The sequence below is a fragment of the Marmota monax genome, unplaced genomic scaffold (genome assembly GCF_021218885.2).
Source record: "Marmota monax isolate L192 unplaced genomic scaffold, Marmota_monax_Labrador192_F-V1.1 WCK01_AAM20220418_F8-fsc00181, whole genome shotgun sequence".
Lineage (NCBI taxonomy): Eukaryota > Metazoa > Chordata > Mammalia > Rodentia > Sciuridae > Marmota > Marmota monax.
The window spans coordinates 2,132,269-2,153,233 of NW_026694276.1; the positions used below are offsets into that span (position 1 = coordinate 2,132,269).

The following is a 20,965-nucleotide window of genomic DNA, read 5'->3' on the forward strand; positions in this document are numbered from 1 at the left end:
TGTTTAACAGATGGTGCTGATATAACTGTATTTCTATGTGTAAAAGAATGAAGTTAGTGTACAAAAATTAACTCAAAATGAATCTTGTAAGAACTAAAACATAAAATTCTTTTTTTTTTAAAGAAAGAGTGTGAGGGGGGAGAGAGAGAGAGAGAGAATTTTTTAAATATATATTTTCTAGTTTTCATCAGACACAACATCTTTGTTTGTATGTGGTGTTGAGGATCGAACGCGGGCCGCACGCATGCCAGGCGAGCGTGCTACCGCTTGAGCCACATCCCCAGCCCTAAAACATAAAATTCTTAAAAACAGATATAAATTTTTATGACCTTGGGATTTTGTAATGCATCCTTAAATATGACATGAAAAGTGTGAACAACAAAAGTAAAAATATAGCTGGGCGGCAGTGTCACATGCCTATAACCCAGTGACTGGGGAGGCTGAGGCAGCAGGATTGCAAGTTAAAGCCAGCCTCAGCAACTTAGGCTCTAAGCAACTTAACACAACCCTCTCTCAAGATAAAAAATAAAAAGGCCTAGGGATGTAGCTCAGTGGTTAAACAATCCTGGGTTCAATCTCTAGTACCAAATAAGTAAATAAATAAATGTAAATTTGACTTCATCAAAATTAAAAACTTTTGTGCATCAAAGTACACTGTTAAGAAAGTGAAAAGACAATTTACAGAATGAGAAAACTATTAACAAATTGTATCTGTTAAGCTTTGATATCCAGAGTATATAAAGAACTCCTACAACTTAGCAATAAAAAACAAACCAATTTAAAAATAGGCAAAGGTCCTGAATAGATATTTCTTCAAAGAATATATTACAAATAGCCAGTAAGCACATGAAAAATATACCTAATGGCATTAATCATTAGGGAAATGTAAATCAGAATAAAACTGTGGAAAATATGTGCTAGTGAGGATGTAGAGAAATTTGAATCCTTGTACATTGTTGGTTGGAATGTAAAATGGTACAGACACTGTGGAAAACAGTTGAAGTGGATGGGGGAAGTAGCTCAGTGGTAGAGTTGCTTGCCTAGCAAGCATAAGGCCCTGGGTTTGGTCCCCAGTAATTCATAAATAAGTAAGTAAATAAATAGATATAAAGATACATACATACATATAGATTCCACTCCTAGGTGTATACTCTGAAAAATTGAGGGCAGAGACTGGAACAGTCTCTGTTTTGTTTGTATGCCCATGCTCATTACAACATTATTCATAGTAATCCAAGATGAGAATAATTCTTATGTCCATCCACAGAGGAACAGATAAAATGTGGTATATATTAAGGTGGAATATCATTTATCCATAAAAAGGAAATTCTGATACATGCCACAACATGGCTGAACCTTGAAAACCTCATGCTTTGTGAAATAAGCAGATACAAATGAAAAATATTGTGTAAATCTATTTATATGAAATATGTCAAATAGAATAGAGGTTACCAGGGACTGAGGGGAGGGAAGAATGGGGAGTTATAGCTTAATAGTTACAGTTTCTGTTTGGCCTGATAAAAAAATATTAGACATATTGATAATGGTTACATAACATTGTGAATGTAATTAATGCCATTGAATTATATACTTAAAATAACTAAGAAGACACATTTGTTATATTTTACTATACTAAGAATTTAAGACCATATGGGTAATTTTATCTCAGAGTTGCTGCAGTCCGGCTGCAGCAAAATAACGGGGGGGGGGGGGGGGGGGGTGACGAGCAACTTGTGTACATTGATACAGCAGGAGTGGGAGCCGTTTATTGTAGGACCGGAGGGGTATTTATACATTCCACACAGCTTATCTTAATTAACATAAACTAGATACAGCAGTCAACCCATAAGGAATCTCCACGCTTAATGGCTCGCTGGCGTTACTTCACAAACCACTCCCTCTGGCAAAATGCCAGGCACCATCCAGACTTGTTTACAGACTCTAACAAGAGTTATTGCTAAAGTTATTAAATAGGGAAGGGTTGTTTCTGTTTCTCCCAAAAGGGAGACAGTTTTGGCTTTAGATAACTCTTCGTTAAGATTACTGTTAGTTGGCTGGGGATGTGGCTCAAGCGGTAGCACGCTCGCCTGGCATGCGTGTGGCCCGGGTTCAATCCTCAGCACCACATACAAACAAAGATGTTGTGTCCGCCGATAACTAAAAAATAAATATTTAAAAATTCTCTCTCTCTTTTTCTCTCTCTCTCTTTAAAAAAAAATTATTGTTAGTGATGGTCAATTTTGGAGATGATCGATTTATTCTAGGATAATCACAGTGCACATGATCCACACAATATGACCGATTTCAGCTTGGCAGGGCTGTATTTCTTTGCCAATATTTGAATTCATTAAATATCTCAGTCATATAAGTTTGAGTACTATATAAGTTTTTTAGAAGGATTGAGTAGGAATATTGAGACTGCTAAATTTAATGCCCACTATTCTTCCTTGTGAGAGAACACTTGAAACCTACTTTTGGAGGAAATTTTGTTTCTCTCAGTAGAAACCCGTTAGACCATTTACATGCTTAAATTAAACATGTATAACAAGTTAAGATTGTATTTATTAAGTATTAATGAATTTCTTCAATATGTACTTTTATTTAAGTAATGCAAAAGTTTGTTTTATTCTTTATCTACATATTCTCTTACTCTATGTCCCTTATAACCTTAATTTGCATTTTTATTTTGGGTTAGTCAAGGAAGGACAACCATTTTGATTGTCTGTTGCTGTGGAATAAAACAAATTAATATCTTTGAGTATTAAGACTCGTGGATATTCTTTTTCAAAGAGCAATGATGTTAGGTGTTTTGTAATTGCTAAATTTAGTTGAATCTTTTATTCAGCAATTGTAGAGGATACTGCTGAGGGAAGACACATATTCATAGTATGTTCAAATCATTGTTTTTTCTAATATTTTTAAGCTTCGAGATTCCACTGAACAATTTCAAGAATATTACAGGCAAAGATTACGCTATCAACAGCATTTAGAACAGAAGGAGCAGCAGCGACAGATATACCAACAAATGTTGCTTGAAGGAGGTGTGAATCAGGAGGATGGTCCTGATCAACAGCAGAATCTTACTGAGCAATTCCTTAATAGGTAGGTCTTCTAGTTACTTTTGTTGTTGTTGTTGTTGTTGGACGTTTGTTTTCTTTATTTATATATGGTGCTGAGAATCGAACCCAGTGCCTCTCACATGCTAGGCAAGTGCTGTACCACTGAGCCACAACCCCAGCCCTAGTTACTTTTTTTTAAAAAATACCTTTATTTTATTTATTATTTTTATGTGATACTGAGGATCAAACCCAGTGCCTCACATGTGCTGGGCAAGTTCTCTACCACCAAGCTACAACTCCAGCCCTAATTACTTTTTTAAAATATAAGGAATTATTTCAAAGTTATTTAAAGCAAGCACTAACTGCTACTTTCCATTCACTTTGAACTTTTCAGGATTTTTAAGTGTTTCAAGTAATGAAGAGTTACATAATGTCTTCCAGTCACAGAGTTCTATGGGTTCATCTAGTTTTGTCCTTCTTCCCTAAGCAACTCGAGAAGAGTGTGGTAGTTCAGCCCATAAGTTAGAAGCAGATTGCCAAATGGATCCAGCTCTGACCTAGGGTAGCTGAGGACCAGAAAAAAATTACTTAGTTTCTTTTTGCCTATTCTCTCATCTAATTCTCAAGTTTACCATGAAGATTAAATGTAAAGTGCTTAGAACAGTACCTAGCACATTATAAGCACAATATTGGTAGCTATTATTTTTATACTTAAAATGAGTGCTTAAACCTACAGATTCAGCTGGTCACAGTAGTGGGCCAGCTACTTGAGAAACTGAGGCAAGAGGATGGCTTGAACCCTGGAGTTTGAGGCCGGCCTGGCAACATAGCAACACGCCATCTCAAACAAACAAATAGAAAACAAAAACAAAAAACCTATAGATTATTTTGGATTCAGCATATTTAAATGATTTTTTTCTTATAATTTTTGGCTAAACAGTATAAAATATATTGTTGCTAATCAGGAATATATTTATGTGGGTATATGTGCATATGTCTGTGTTTAAAAATCAATGATGAGGGCTGGGGTTGTGGCTCAGTGGTCATGCGAGACCCTGGGTTCAATCCTCCACACCACATAAAAATAAGTGAAATAAAGGTATTGTGTCCAACTGTAACTAAAAAATAAATATTAAAAAAATCAATGATGAATATATATATTTAAGTGAACGAGGGTTGTTGGAGATTGAATGAATTACATATGTAAAAGTACTTAGAGCAATTTCTGACACACAGAAAGTGTCCTATTAATGTTGGCTTTCATGATTATGATTAGGCAACTTCAGTGGTGACCCTTAGATCCTCACTTGGTTCAGTCTGTTTGATACTCTGAGTGACTTGCAACTCTTATGAACCTGAAATGGATCCTCACGCCAAAACTTCATGCAGGGAGTGTTTTATATTAATGACTTCAAGATTCTTTTTTTCCTGGGTGGGGGAGTAGTACCAGGGATTGAACTCAGGGGCACTCAACCACGGAGCCACATCCCCAGCCCTATTTTGTATTTTAGAGACAGGGTCTCACTGAGTTGCTTAGCACCTCACCCTTGTTGAGGCTGACTTTCAACTCGAGATCCTTCTGTCTTAGCCTCCCTGGGTGACTTTAAGATTCTTCTCTGAACATTCAATCTGGGGATCATTTTCTTACTACTTCTGATGAAGTCAGTACTTTGTCAGAAATATTCTTATGTGGTGAATTGCCACTTCTGATTTTTAGAATTTTTCTTTATATTCATTAAAGTCGGGGGGTATAGCTCAGTGGTAAAGTACTTGCCTATCATTTATAGGACCTGGGTTCCATCCCTAGCACTGAAAATAAAAAGAGCGTGGTTGCAGTTTGGCTTTCTAATTTATTTTTCTGTGAAAAAAAGATGTTTAGCAGGGAATTAATTACAAGTTGAAGTGTCAAGGTTCTGTGACCCTAATAGTGGTAGGGTTGTGCTTCCTCAGAATTAAGTTAAGCTATCCTTTTTTTTTTTAAAGGACAATCATAAATAGAATTTAAACAATTTAAGTTCAGTTTTCTGCATATTTATTATTAAACAGTTGTTTACAATTTCTTTTTTAAAATTTAGCACATTTGAAATTGCTTAAATCAAAGTCTAGACCTCCTATAATAAATTTAAAACAAATTTTTAAAATGATATTATCATGTGTTGGAGAATCACATCATGCCCCCATCAATCTTTCTCCGTTGCCCCTTTAATTTGACTGAACTGTTCTACTATTTTGCCAGTAGAAAAGGAATTCACTGGTACCTCACTCTGTCCAAAAGTAAAATTTAATTAAAAACAATCAACAGAGGAGAAGCAAAGTTCCTGGGATGCAGACAGGATGCAGATTAACAAAGTACCTAGACAAGGAACCAGCTTAAGACATTCAAGTTGAACTCGGGGACACTCAGCCACTGACCTGCATCCCTAGCCCTATTTTGTATTTTATTTAGAGATAGGGTCTCACTGAATTTGCTTAGTGCCTCACTTTTTTTTGCTGAATATGGCTTTGAACTCTCAATCCCTTCTGCCTTAGCCTCCTGAGCCACTGGGATTACAGGTGTGCGCCACCATGCCCAGTAAAAGGTGCTTTTAAGGACTCAATTATACCCGTTATGCCTATCTCCTTTACAGTGTGGCACTGGGAAAATTTGGATCTTCTTTTAGTACCTTAGTTATGTCTTAAATTGATAGTAATTTTTAACACTAAATTTGCCATCAATTACATGCGCATATATTTACTTTCCTCTAATCTTTGATACATTATGAATGTAATTAAAAACTACTCGCATTTTTTGATTTCACAGGTCTATTCAAAAACTTGGTGAATTAAATATTGGAATGGATAGCCTTGGTAATGAGGTATCAGTGCTAAACCAGCAATGTAACGGGAGCAAAGCTAATGGATCTAATAATTCTTCTGTGACTAGTTTTGCTACACCACCTCAAGACTCTAGCCAGAGATTAACACATGATACTTCAAATATTCACACAAGCACTCCTCGTAATCCTGGATCAACAAATCACATCCCTTTTCTCGAGGAATCACCTTCTTGTGGAAGCCAAATGTAAGTGCTTCTCTTTATAAAACTGGGAAATACTAAGTTCATACTAATGAATAGAAACATAGAAAGTTGAATTCTTTTTGGAGACTTACAAGAGAAAGTTTTAGAGCTCACTGCTTCACCAGTTTTTTCTAGTCTGCCTTCATTTTTCTGTCTCCTTTTCTACCAACTTTTGAATAAGACTCTTTGTCATCTTTATTTTCCTTCAGGTGTTCTTTTTGCTTCCTCTCCACCACCAATGCAGTTCTGTTTAAGTCATCTTTACTCAGATATCCTATAGTTTTAGGTTTTATCTTCTTTATTTTCATTTTTCTTGCCTGTGTCATCTTTCTACAAATAATCTTAAAATTCTCAGTCTTTGAGGGCACAGGAAAATGCTTTATAAGATGGTAGAATGATTGCAGGAAGACAGTGTTGGCAGCTCTGATAATTGTAGCAATTGATGACTTTGCATATTATCTCACTACTCAGAAAATTTTTTTGCTATCATTAGTAAACAAGTGTTAATTTATGCAATGGGAATAGTTATGGAACATTTTCTTTTACTAATGTAAACACTTTTAGAATGGTTCATTTAAAAATGTACAACTTACTTTGGGCACATGGATGCTTATACAAATTGGCCTTCTAATTAGTATCAAGCTATTCTTTTATTTCAGAACATGTATCTGTCTAATATTTGCTTCTTTGTTATTATTCTCCAATGCTTGTTTTGATTACTCCACATATTTTAAATTTTAATTTAATTTTTAAATCATTTTTTCTTTCCATATTTTTTATTGGTGCATTATAGTTGTACATGACATTGGTATTTGTTGTTACATATTTGTACATGTGCACAATATAATTTGGCCAATATCATTCTCCAGTATCAAATTTTCATTTTTTTGATCAATGTAATATGTGTGTGTGATTTGAAAAGACAAATAATAACTTCAAGGCTTAAAATAAAACAGAGCTGGGCTTGGTGACACATGACTGCCATCCCAGCGATTTGGAGGCAGGAGGATTGCAAGGTCAAAGCCAGCCTCACCAACTTAATGAAGTCCTAAGCAACTTAGTGAGACCTTGTCTCAAAATTAAAAAAAAAGGATTGGGGACATGGTTCAGTGATTAAGCATCCTTGGGTTCAATCCCTGATACCAAAAATAAATAAATAAAAATAAAACAGAATGCCCTATCTTAGCATCTTTGTCCATGATTTCTATTTCCTGTAGGCTGTCATTTTCCAACTTATTTGTATGTTTAATTTGCTATAGATTTTCACATTTATGAATAGCATGCTTTTATTATCCATTGATTCCCTATCATTTTTCCCACCCACAACACACTCACTTTGTTTACCCCTTCTTTTTATGTATATATACACACACCTACACATACTTTTGTTTAAATGAGTATTCAGTGTTAACATTACATAACCCTGTGAATGTTACAACTGGATCATATAGTGTAAGATGATTACATATCCTTTTTATACAACTTTTTCTTTTCCTACGGCATAGGAAAATGTAATTACCCCAATTTGTTGTACAAATATGCATGCACACATGCTTAGTTGTCTTAGTATTTATCACTAAACTCGGCAAATGTTTTTGACAGAAATATAAAACCATAAAACTTCTTTTATGATAGCAAAAAATATCAGATAAATTCTTTATTCCATTTTTCTCCCTGGGAGATATTCCTCCAGGATCATTTGTTCCTCACTTTATATTCATTTTTTCTTGGCCACTTTATATAGGCTTAGTGAATTCTGGAACTTTCTTCACTATTTTTCTGGGGATTCCTTTGTCTCTTTCCTGTATTGGACCTCCTGTTTTCAAGATCTCATGTAGTTTCCTAGAAATGGATATATTAGAGGTGAAGTTTCTGAGACTTTGCATGTATAAATATTTTTATTGTATTTCACACTTGATTTGTTAGTATCAGATTCTAGAGTAGAAACATTCCTCAGTGAGACCCTGTATCTCAAAAGGCATTGTCTTAGGATCTTCTAATTTTAGCGTTCTTATTAAAATATCTGGTGCCATTTTGATTCTTGATCCTTTCTCAGAGGCCTATTGCTTTTTCAGTTCTGGAATTTTTCAGGTTCTTCTCTGATATTCTGAAACTTCATGCTGATATACTTCAGAGTGAGTCTATTTTCCTTCATTTTGTTGCTTTCTTAAGCTGGAAACCAAAATTTAGAGAAATTTAAAAAGTATAAATTAGTGATTTTTTTCACCTCTGTTTTCTGTTGTTTTTTTTTTCCTACTATCATACTGTAATTTTCAAAGAGCTCTTATTCTCTAAAATTTCCCTTTTAAAAAAATATCTCTTGCTCTTTTCCCAAGATTCAATATTTCCTCTTACCTTTTTAAGGATTATAATTATAGGTTTTAACTTGTTCTCTGAATTGCCTCTCTTCTTGACTTCCCTTTCTGTTTTAGTGTCTTTTATGTAGGAGGCTTCCTTCAATTTTCAGGAAGTCTTTGGCTGTCTTAATGAGTGAAGCATTGAAAGGATAAGCATGTTTTGCTTATTGAAAGGAAAGGCTACAAAATGGATTTGTTTATCTTTGGCCTTAAAAAAGTGACTAACAGAAGTATTGTTTCATTAAGGGACTCTCAACTGTCAGTTTTGGCTAGTTTTTTCTTTTGGGCCAGGTAATTTTCCTGAAGAGCAATCTCCAGGTTTCTGCTTAGGGTAGTATTTAAACATTATAGACGGGATTTTGAAACTAAACAGAATAAAGGTACTTGACATCTTACTATAAAATGTATGAACTTGACTTAATCTTTCCAGATGGCATTTCATACCATACAACTATTCTTGGTATTACTGAACCCACAGCTTCTTAATAAATGACTTCACAGAGTAACTTTGAATAGGGTCAGTGAGGTCATTTGCTAAAAAGAAAAATCAAAGATTGAAAAGATATGTAATTTAGTTTCTGTTTTGATATTCTGAGTAAAATATATTTGAATTTCTACTCCTACAGCTCATCAGAACATTCGGTCATTAAGCCATCTCTTGGAGATTCTTCAGGGAATATATCAAGGTCAAGAGGGGAAGAGGTAATACTTTTGGGAAGGTGGTTTGTTTTTTCATATGCACTTACAAATATTGCTAAAGAATTCTCTATTCACAGAAACCCATTTTTAGAAATGTTCATTATTGTTAATGTTGGTATTCATCTCAACATAGTTGAGCTGTTAGTGGACTAAGTGGAGAGGTTGTCTTAGCACATTTTGGAGTATTCATATTAATGCCAGTAGTGACCTTAAATTGGCACATAAATTGGGACTCTGTACTATTTGTTTATTTGTTGAGATATTATTGGCATCTTCATTGGCTTCTCATTCATATTTCTGTTTTTAGATTTGGATCAGACATTCTTTCCTAACTAGTATATATTTTCTCTCTATTTTCCTTAGTTCAAATTTTAATTCCATAGATTTTCATGAAAATGGAAGGGAGACCAGCAGAATAGGGGGAAGGGGATTAGAGGGAGGGAGGAAGTGGGAGAAGAGATACTAGGGAGTTAACTGGGGAATGATGTTGACCAAATTATTTTATGCAAATGTATGGATATGTCACAATGAATATGCTTATAAGGGTATAACAGGTAACAAATTAATAAACTCAGCCATTTTCATGATAAATACATTGGTATATTTGTTCCTTGCACAAACAAATATATAATCCTAGTGTTTCTGGTTCTTTTGATTTTCAAGAAAAGCTTGAAATTAGATTTTTATGTGAAACCTCCTATTTTATAAATGGTCACAAATTTTTAAAAATCCAAACACCTTGAAAGAAAGAAAATAAAATCTGTGTGTAGCTACTGCTATAAAACAACTCATAGTAATTAAGGTTTTACATGCTATAGGCCATTTAATAAATTAGTCATTTTTTTTTTTCTTATCTTCCATATGCTATTCGCTTAGCAAATGTTACATCTTCCATATGCTATTCGCTTAGCAAATGTTACATTCCTTGTACATGGATTAATGGAAAACATAACATTTTTAATGAAATTCATATGTATAACAGAATTCAGTTATATAAGAGAAGCATAGTGTGATATCCGTTTTGTCCCCACTTCCCCCACTGAGAATGTGTTTCATGGCTGCATAAACTCTTAAGTAGTTATTATGGTCCTAGTACTTTGAGAATACAACCAGAGTTGAGTGATTGACTTTATGTGTGCACTTGATGTTCATACTTCCCAAAGACAGGATTTGGTTGGGTCTGTTGACCTCACCCTCTCTAGAGGTCCCCAGGTCCAATCAGTCTTAATCAGGGTAATAGTGTGATTTCAAATGATAACAGTAACAAGAGCTGCCAAAGCTTTTATTCAGAATGTCTCTAACTTGCCTCTTTATAAGAGAGCTGTGGAGAGAGATTATCAGTTTAAAGTAAAAAGGAAACTTAAACATTCCAATTAAAATCATTTTTATAATTTAAAAGGACATTTTCCAATTTCACTTTGAATTAGTGAAATACTCATTGTTGGAAATAATAGTAATAATAGTCACAATGTTGCCCACTCTGGTCTTGAACTTCAGGACTCAGGTGATCCTCCTGCCTCAGCTTACTAAGTAGCTGGGCTTGCAGGCATGTGCCATAACACTTTATTCCTTCCTACTTTCAGAAACACAACTGATGCTCTCTGATTTCTGTTAGATTTCTATATGTGTGAATTATTTTTTTCCTTGACAATAAAGAAAACTTAATATGGGAATACATTTTTTTCTGGAGGTGGGTAACTGGGATTGAACTCAGGGGCACTCAACCACTGAGCCACATCCCCAGCCCTATTTTGTATTTTATTTAGAGACAGGGTCTCACTGAATTGCTTAGTGCCTCACTTTTGCTGAGGCTGGCTTTGAACTTGCAATCCTCTTGCCTCAGCCACCAGAGCTTCTGGGATTATAGGCATGCACCATTGCACCTGGCTAGGAATACATTTTTAATCTTACCTTTTGTCTTGACCACCAAGAAAAGCTTGAATGTTTATGAACTGACTTTGATTTAGTAATGATTAGCAAAAACTAGAAAAATTAGGACTAATTTGAAATTTTCACTTAAAAAATTATAGGTATTAAACACAAAGTGAACAAACAGGAATAATATAGTTCAAATGAATTTAAAATTTGATAAAGGTGAATTCTTTCAAATTCATATTTTCCACAGGATGACTTTTATATTCATTCTTTCTGTAGGATGACAAATCAAAAAAGCAGTTTGTTTGTATTAATACTCTAGAAGATACACAAGCTGTTAGAGCAGTGGCTTTTCATCCAGGTGGTAGTTTATATGCTGTTGGTTCAAATTCAAAAACTCTGAGAGTATGTGCCTATCCAGAAGTAATTGATCCAAGGTAAGAATAGATGGTTTGTATTGTCATTCTTGCCTTAGGTTTTCATTTTGTTTTGTTTTTTGGTTTCTTTGGTGGTGCTGGTGATTAAACCCAGGGCTTCATGCATGTTAGGCAAGTGTTCTACGTCTGAGCTACATCTCCACCCCTTGCATTAGTTTTTAACTTAGCTATATTGGTCCTTTTTTCAGAATTGCCGTTTAGTAGTGTTTCAATCCTTTCTTCCTTTCCTTGTATTTAAGCTTTATTTTAGATTTTCAATGTTTAGGAAATATACTTAAATCATTATTATTTTCTTTTCCATAAAATGCTTTTGATTAGACCATTATTCATTTACTACTCCAGTTTTCTTTATTTCCATGATTTTTATATTTTGCTTTTTATCTGAAAAGTTCTTACATTCTAGTTAAATTGCCAAAGATAAAGTAAGACTGGCTACACACTGGGAAAATACACATTTCTTATGATAGCTTATAAGGGGCTTAGGTTAACCTATATGAAATTGCTCATATTTGACTGTTTTAAACCTACAACAATTCAAATTTCATTTTATCAATCTAACAATAGTTTTACCCTATTGTTTTAACAGATTATGGGACTTGAAAATAAGACATATATCTTTAAAGACACGTCATTTAAAAAGGATACATTACCTTATCTATTAGGTGTAAAATGAATTCTTTAATGTTACTAAGAAAACGAATAGCTTAGATGTTACCTTATAGAAATCTGAATTAAAACTATTTACTATTCAATTAACTGCTCTTTTTGTCCATTTATTTGATAAAATGCTATCAAAACAAACTAGCATTATAAAGATCATGAGCTATTTGGATTTTCTGGTTAGGGAAATGAATGGCACAAAAGGAGTAGTTTTCATACCAAACAAAACAAAAGCACCCAAACAAAACAAACTATAAACCTTTTTAATTGTAAAAACAATACATATTATAGCATGTTTTAGACATTTTTTAGACAAGAAAACCAGTGGGTTTTTTTCCCTACTTGCTGTGCTGGGGAATCTAACCCAGAGCCTTGTACATGCTATGCAAGCACGCTACCACTGAACTAAAATACCCTTTATCTCAGGTTTTTATTTATTTGAGTAGTTTGGCTATCTCTGTGTCTGAAACCCTTTTTTTTTTTGGTGGTACTGAGGATTGAACCTAGTGGTACTCTACCTCTACACTTCATCCCCAGCTCTTTTTTAAAAAATTTGAGACAGGGTCTCACTGAGTTGCCCAGGCTGACCTAGAATTTGATATCTTCCTGCCTGAATCTCCTTAGTTGCTAGCTTACAGGCATGTATCACTATACGCTCTGGTTTTGATGATTTTGACTTGGACTTTGATGGAATTTAAAGAAAAGAAGTAATAGGGCCCATGTTAAGACAGAATAGTAAAATTTATTTGTGCTCACTGTATCATTAAGTAGAAATATGAGAGAGAGAGAAAAAAAAGAGAGAAGGCAGAATTGTAGATCAGGGAGTAGAAAATGGCAATAATTATGGAGGCAGAGCCAAAGACTTATTTGTGTAGAGTTAATCTGATCTTAAGTTAACTGTTTCCCATTGTTGGTTTTTCATGCCAGCACAGATGTTTCATAGATTGTAAAAGAACTGACTTTTATGAAAATAAATTAATATATCTGGTAAATATGTTTTGAGCTCCAGTGTGCTTGGTACTATGCTAGGTAGGCTTCAGAACTAGTTGTTCATAAAACAAACATGTTTATTGAATTCATGGAACTTGTGGTTTATTGGGAAGAGGGTCATTATGCAGATAAATACTCTTATGAATACATGTTGATAGTATTATAAAGAAAAATTGCAGGGTTCTATAAGAAAGTTAAATGGGGATGGAATGAGGGACAGACTGGCAAGTCAGAGAAAGGACTCTTTAAGGAAAGGCATTAAAGCTGAAATCTGAGGATGAGTAGACCTAGCCATAAAAAGAGAAGGGAAAAGAGAGCAGTACAGAAAGAACAAGATGAGAAAGAACTTGACTTTTTGAGGAACTGAAACAAATTCAGTTAGAGTTTGGTGAGCCTAGAGTGTGATATGGCTACAGAAATAGACATAAACTAAATTTTACAGAGCTTTCTAGCCATTTGAGATTTTGTGTTGAATGTAGTGGGAAGCTGCCTAGCAGAACAAGTGTTATGATCTAAGTATATTTTGAGATGATTACTCTAACTGTGGATTGGATGACAGAAAGAGTAGGCCCTAGGAGAAAGGAGGTGTTGTAGTTGACAGCTGGTGTGACAGTACTGGAGATGTAGCAAAATGGGTGGATTTGAAGTTTAATCCATTTAAGGAAAGAATCAGTAGGACTTGGTAATAAATTGTGCAGCTGAAAGAGAATCTTCTGACCTGCTCTTTTTCCTCTAGATCAATATTAAACACCTTATAGATATTGAAGATATGTCAATATTCTTTCATGTTTTTTTTAAAGAGAGAGAGAATTTTTTTAATATTTATTTTTTAGTTTTCGGCGGACACAACATCTTTGTATGTGGTACTGAGGATCGAACCCGGGCCGCACACATACCAGGCGAGCGCGCTACCGCTTGAGCCACATCCCCAGCCCCCTTCTTTCATGTTTTTTGAAAAATTTTATTAGTTATGAAAATTCCCATATACCCAAAAATGGAGAAATTAGTACACTAAAACGTAATAGTTAAGATTTTTGTCATATTGTGTCATTCATCCTTTTTATTTGTTTGCTGAAGTCTTTTTAAAGCAAATCCTAGATATAATGTGTTTTTACCCTTTCATTCTTCAGGACAAATCTCCAGAAACATAAAATTTTGTGTGTGTGTATGCGTGTGTGTGTATTTTAGTAGGGATTAAAGCCAGGGGTGCTGTATCACTAAACAACATCTTATTTTCATTTTTTATTTTGAGATGGTCTTGCTAAATTGACCAGTCTGGCCTCAAATTTGTGATCCTCCTGTGTTAGCATCGGAGTAGCTGAAATTATAGGTGAATGCCACCAGGCTTGCCTATTTTTTTTTATCATTATACTTAATTAAAGAATCTTTAGTACATAATATTAGTCTGCATTTTGGAGTACAGAAGTTATTCCTTTACTAAACCAATGTTTGACTACAATTAAAGGCCAACTTCTTGTGGAGTGCAGCGTTTAGTACCCTCCATGGCTGAACCTGTGGCACCTCATCCACTATATCTGTCCATCTCCATCTCCTGAATTTGAATACCTCATTTTTATTACTTTTAGCCCTACCGACTCTGTCCCATGCAGCATACTTATCCAGTACTTTCCCCGCTTTATCTTATTTTCACTGAAGCTGTTCTGCCTTCATCTTTTTCTATAAAAATTCTCCCAGTCCTTTTAGTCCCAAACTTTATTTTTATCTTATTTTTAAAAATATTTTTTAGTTGTCAATGGATCTTTATTTTATTTACTTATTTTTATGTGGTGCCAAGGATTGGACCCAGTGTATCCTCATACGTTAGGCAAACATTCTACTGCTGAGCTACATCCCCAACCTAGGCCCAAACTTTATACTGGATTGTAACAACTTATACTTGCCTAGACATTTATGGGTAGTTATGAAAACATCAGCCCCTACTAATTTTAAACTCTGAAAGAGATCTTGCCTCCTTTATTTTTAATCCATTCTGCATCTTCCCTTTACCCAGCACATTGCTCATGTTATTTAAGAAATGTTTATTGAATTTTTCAAATTTGAAAACATTATTTGCTTTCTTGTATCCTTTTTTGTTTCAAATTAAAAATTCTTGAAAAATATGAAAAATGCAGTTTTAGGTGGTTGTTTTTTTTTTTTTTTTTTTTTTTTTTGTACCAGGGTTTGAACCCAAGGGTGTTTGCTTAACCACTGAGCTGCAATTGCCTAGCCCTCTATATTTTTTTTAAATTTTGAGACAGGCTCTGGCTGAGTTGCTTAGGGCCTTGCTAAGTTGCTGGGGCCTAAACTTGCAAACTTGTAATCCTCCTGCTTCATTCTTCCAAGTTGCTGGGATTATGGGTGTGTGCCACCACTCCTAGAAAAAAGTGAAGATTAAGAGTCTTATATCCTATTCCCTCTGTGATCTGAAATGATATATTAGTATGATAATGGCTTGTAATTTTACCTTTTAGATTTTCAATACTCTTTATTTTTTATGGTTTTTAAAATTGCTAATAACATATTAGCTGATACTCTTGGCTCCCTCCCTCAAGAATAACCATAATTAACTAATTTATTACATATTAACTAATTTTAGCAGGCAAGAAACTGAAATATCTTAATGTAATTTTTTCTTTTCAGTGCACATGACACTCCTAAGCAGCCAGTGGTGCGTTTTAAAAGGAATAAACATCATAAAGGATCCATTTACTGCGTGGCCTGGAGTCCTTGTGGACAGTTATTAGCAACAGGATCAAATGACAAATATGTCAAAGTGTTGCCCTTCAATGCAGAGACTTGTAATGCAACAGGTAGGGCTCAAGTATATAAGCAGTAGCTAGCTTACCAGTATTCTTTATATTTTCCATATGTTGTATATCTACTGTCTCAAATGAAATCTAAGAATATAATGTTAATATATTTAAGTGTTTAATTAATGAGGTTTTTTTTTTTTTTTTTTTTTTTAGCAAATTCTTACAGGTAGCCAGGTGATATCAGAACTTCGGATCTTATTTTATTATCAGAAACATAATTTATAAGTAACTGCAAGAATTGTGTAAATGGATATTTTCTAGAAATTTTGTTTTCTCTTTTTCTTTGGAATAAAAGACAAAAAAGTATCTATTATAGCTCTGTTTTAGGCATGATAATAACTAAATCAGTATTTTGATTTCTTGGTTCTTTGCTTAGTAAAGTGAAATTTATTATAATGTCAGTTCCTATATTAAAATGTAAACCATACTAGTACCCCATTGTTCTTAGCCAGTTTTTAGGCATTAGCAATCTCAAGTTTTCAAAGTAAGTTGAGCAGCATCTTTTTTTTTAAATTCTTATTGCTGTTTCAGGACCAGATCTGGAATTTAGTATGCATGATGGGACAATTAGAGACTTGGCATTCATGGAAGGCCCAGAAAGTGGTGGAGCTATTTTAATAAGTGCTGGAGCAGGGGATTGTAACATTTATACAACAGATTGTCAAAGAGGACAAGGCCTCCATGCTTTAAGTGGACATACTGGTATGTACTGTCAGTCTCAAGAGCTGCTTTTCCTTTTGTTCAACATGTGCAATTTTTCCTCTCTGCATTTTCGTAATAGGGTATATTTCATCAAAATGGATTTTTAAAAAATATTTACTTAAAAAAAATGTATTGTTGTAGTTGGACACATACCTTTATTTTATTTATTTATTTTTATGTGGTGCTAAGGATCGAACCCAGGGCCTTGCATGTACTAGGTGAGTGCTCTACCACTGAACCACAACCGCAGCCCCAAAATGGATCTTTTTAAGACAGGAAATTTTTATTTCAAATTTTAAATTTCGGGTTGGAGTTGTGGCTTGGGTACAGCACTAGCCTAGCATGCATGAGGCACTGGGTTCAATCCTCTGCACCACAAAAATAAATAAATAAATTAAATAAAGGTATTGTGTCCCTTTATAACTAAATATATAATATATATATATTTTTTTAATTTTAAATTGTGAACTTTGGATAACAACACAGTAATGATAACTAACATTGCTATTTCCCTGTGTACTAAGTAATTTTCTTATGATTCCTTAACTTAATCCTTATAACAACCTTAGGATTTAGGAAGTTTTATCCCTATTTTATACCTGAAGAAAGTGAGGCTGAAAGGGTAAGACGCCTTGCCCCATATCACAGGATAGTAAGTGGCAGAACTAATATGACCCCAGCTCTGTCTCTTCCAAAGCTGAGTAACTCTCTAAAACATTTTTCATTTGCTTTTTTGGGGGTGGGTACTGGAGCACTTGACCACTGAGCAACATTGTCAGCCCTATTTTGTATTTTATTTAGAGACAGGGTCTCACTGAATTGCTTAGTACCTCGCTTTTGCTGAGGCTGGCTTTAAACTTGTGATTCTTCTGTCTCAGCCCCCTGAGCCAATGGGATTGCGGATATGCGCCACCACGCCTGATTCCTTTGCTTTTCTTTGGTGGCAGGAATGAAGTGGGACCAGGGGTTGAACTCAGGGCCTTGCACATTCTAGGCAAGTGCTCTCTGAGTTATATCCATAGCTCCATTTAAATTTAATTTGAGGCAGGGTTTCACTAAGTTGCCCAGGCTAGCCTTGGACTTATGAACTTCTTGAGTTGTTGGGTGTTTAAGTGTGTGCCATCATGCCTGACATCCTATGCTTCCTCCATGGAAAGATTGCCATGATTTCAAATAATAATTGTTGTCAGTACTAATTATGACGTCCTAAAATATAGAAAGAGCCTACTCTGCTAATAGAGTCACTAAAGAAAGACTTTTTCCGTATGGTTTTGATATTCAGTGTTGATGTTCATTTTACTGAGTTTAAATATTTTTAACATCTATAGTGAGTTTTAATTAACCAGATAATAACTTGTGCAATGATGAGGAGTACTTAACTTTGCACATGTTATGGAAAGATAATCTCCTACAGTAATAACTAAGTACATGATCTTTTATAGGGCATATCTTAGCACTTTATACCTGGAGTGGCTGGATGATTGCATCGGGTTCCCAAGATAAGACTGTGAGATTCTGGGATCTTCGAGTACCAAGCTGTGTTCGTGTTGTTGGCACAACATTCCATGGAACTGGTGGGTTTTCCATTAATTTAAATGAACTTACATGAGAAAGAAACTGTAAATCATACTAGCCTACTTCTTCCCCCTTGCAATAGAAAAGATCATGAAGTAAATACTTCGTATTTTATTGGTTATTTTCAATTGTTTCAAAACGCTTACCTTATTTGTAGAAATAATATTTAGTTCAGGAAACCAAAGCCCAGGGAGAATAAATATCATGTCTCAAATTATTCTGTTATCAGGGAACTTTTAGGATTCAGACCTTTAGAAAGATTTATAAGATGGCATACACATGGCAGAAATTAAATTAAAAAGTGTACTGTTTTCTCTCCATACCAATTCCTCCTTCTCTTTCTCTAACAAATCAGTGTTTTACTTATTCTTCTAGAAATATTCTGTAGATATATATCCAGAAAGTTTTTTAGTGTCATAACTTTCTTCTCCTGTAAACATGCACATGTGCGCACACATACACAGATGGTAGTATATAATGCAATCTTGCTTTTTAAAAAAAATTTTCAATCAGCTTTATTTCTCAACTTCAGATTTCATTCCTTGTCCATATTATTACTAAAAATTATTAAAGTCATGATAGATTTTAAAATCATAATGTAGACTGTTTTCTAAAGTTCCCCTTAATGTTAATAAAAGAAATTAAAGCCATTAAGAGATTAAAATCTTATCAGCTACATGTTTTCTTTTTTTATTATGTAAATTTTTTTATTTATATATGATAGCAGAATACATTACAATTCTTATTACACCTATAGAGCACAATTTTTTATATCTCTGGTTGTATACATAGTAGTTTCAGGAACCAAACAATTCAACAAGGCTTATTTTTTTAAAAATGTCATTGCTCTGGGAATTGGCTTCTACCATTCAGTCTACCTCATTTCCCATTTATTAGAGACAACTATTTTAAATTTTCTTTTTGAGTCAAGGTCTTGTTATGTCACTCAGACTGGTCTCAGACCCCTGGACTCAAGTGATCCTCCCACTTCAGCCTCCTGAGTAGCTGGGACTATAGACACGCACCACAGTGCTGGGTTCATTTTTAACTTTTTTAGCAGTTTTTGTTATTAACTTCTATATTTATATTAATAGTTTTTAAGGTATTTATCGACTTCCTTTAATGATGAATCCTATAATGAGGATTTCTCTTTTTAATTTGCTCTTTTTAGATATATATGACAATAGAGTGTATTTTGATGTATTATACATACATGAAGTATAATTTATTCTAATTAGGATCTCATTCTTGCTGATGTACATGATGAGGATTTTCACTGGTCGTGTTTTTTATTCCCATCCCACCTTCCCTTCCTTCCCTTTTGTCTACTACAATGAACTTTTGTCCCTACCTCCCTTATTTTGTGTCAGCATTCACATATTAGAACATTCCATCTTTGGTTTGGGAGATGGACTTATTTCACTTAGCATGATAATGTCCAGTTACATCCATTTACCAGCAAATGCCATAATTTCATTCTTCTTTATGATTAATATTCCATTGTGTGTGTGTGTGTGTGTGTGTGTGTATGTATCACATTTTATTAATCTATTCATCTGTTGAAGGGAAGGGCCTTTAGTTGGTTCCATAGCTTAGCTATTGTGAATTGAGCTGCTATAAACTTGAGGTGGCTGTGTCACTGTAGTATGCTGATTTTAAGTCCTTTGGGTATATACCAAGGAGTGGGATAGCTGGGTCAAATGGTGGTTCCATTCCAAGTTTTCTGAGGAATTTCCATACTGCTTTCCAGAGTGGTTGCACCAATTTGTATAATGAGGATTTTATGTCCGTTTCCAATTCTTATGATCTCTCTTTCACATAGATTCTATCTCTACATCTTTTCATTTGTAGTGATATCACATTTGATTAAATCAATTTGTATTGTTTATGTGTAGGTTTTCCTTTTTTGGTGCTGAAGATTGTCAAGTCTGGCCTCCTTCTGCCTCAGTCTTCCAAGTTGCTAGGTTACAGGTGTGCAGACCCTGTACCTGGCTTCTAACCTACCTTTTATATCTCAGCTTTTATGTTAACTTTTTTTAAACCAAGGAACTTGAGCCAGACCACCTAAGCTACCTGCCTTTTTTATACTTTTCTTCTGAACATTTTCTCATGTAATTCTTGCTCACCATAATCACCTTTCTTCTGTCAAAATTTCAAGAGAAGATTATTTTAAATTATGTGTGTTTATATGTGTATATACACATATACTGTTATTTATATGGTTTATATGATTTAACTTATGTCCCAGACCACATTAGTCTGCTCTAGAGCAGTGTTCTTTAGCCTTATTTTTATAATTGACTTCCTTTTCCTAACAAGAAAAATAAATACTAAGGAGTAATATTTTTTTACAAGTTAAGCTTTGGAGGGCCCACAAATCATTGCTAATGTTTATAATTTTTTCACCCCTGAGAACCATTATGTATCCCATCGGAGGTGTTACAGCCACCATTGAGAATACATGGTACAGTTAGGGCTCAAGCCTATAGACTCTGAACTTACTTTCTGTTGGTAGTAAATTATGGGTTGCTTTAGGACATTTCTTACATTAATGTCCTGAAATATATTTTGTTATCAAATTTCTTGTTACCACAACTAGACTCCAAACTGAGTATAAGAGTATTTACAGACACTTACCCAGCAGTGAAAACACTGGATAGAAAAAGTGTTTTCTTTAGCCTTGTTCATCAAGGCTATTAATAACACTGTTCTGGAAGTTCTTTCAAATGACAAAAATGGT

General features: G+C 34.4%; 1 protein-coding gene across 6 annotated transcripts in view; it reads left to right on the forward strand.

Moving 5' to 3' along the window:
* Wdr47 (WD repeat domain 47) overlaps positions 1–20,965 on the forward strand; it is a 58,589-nt gene that overhangs the window by 33,141 nt on the left and 4,483 nt on the right. For all 6 annotated transcript variants that reach the window (XM_058586320.1, XM_046467192.2, XM_058586321.1 and 3 more), the window contains 7 exons: positions 2,924–3,102; positions 5,860–6,120; positions 9,101–9,176; positions 11,328–11,485; positions 15,776–15,945; positions 16,480–16,650; positions 18,093–18,224. In XM_058586320.1, the coding sequence (XP_058442303.1) occupies positions 2,924–3,102; positions 5,860–6,120; positions 9,101–9,176; positions 11,328–11,485; positions 15,776–15,945; positions 16,480–16,650; positions 18,093–18,224 (1,147 nt within the window). The remainder of the gene's footprint in view (positions 1–2,923; positions 3,103–5,859; positions 6,121–9,100; positions 9,177–11,327; positions 11,486–15,775; positions 15,946–16,479; positions 16,651–18,092; positions 18,225–20,965) is intronic.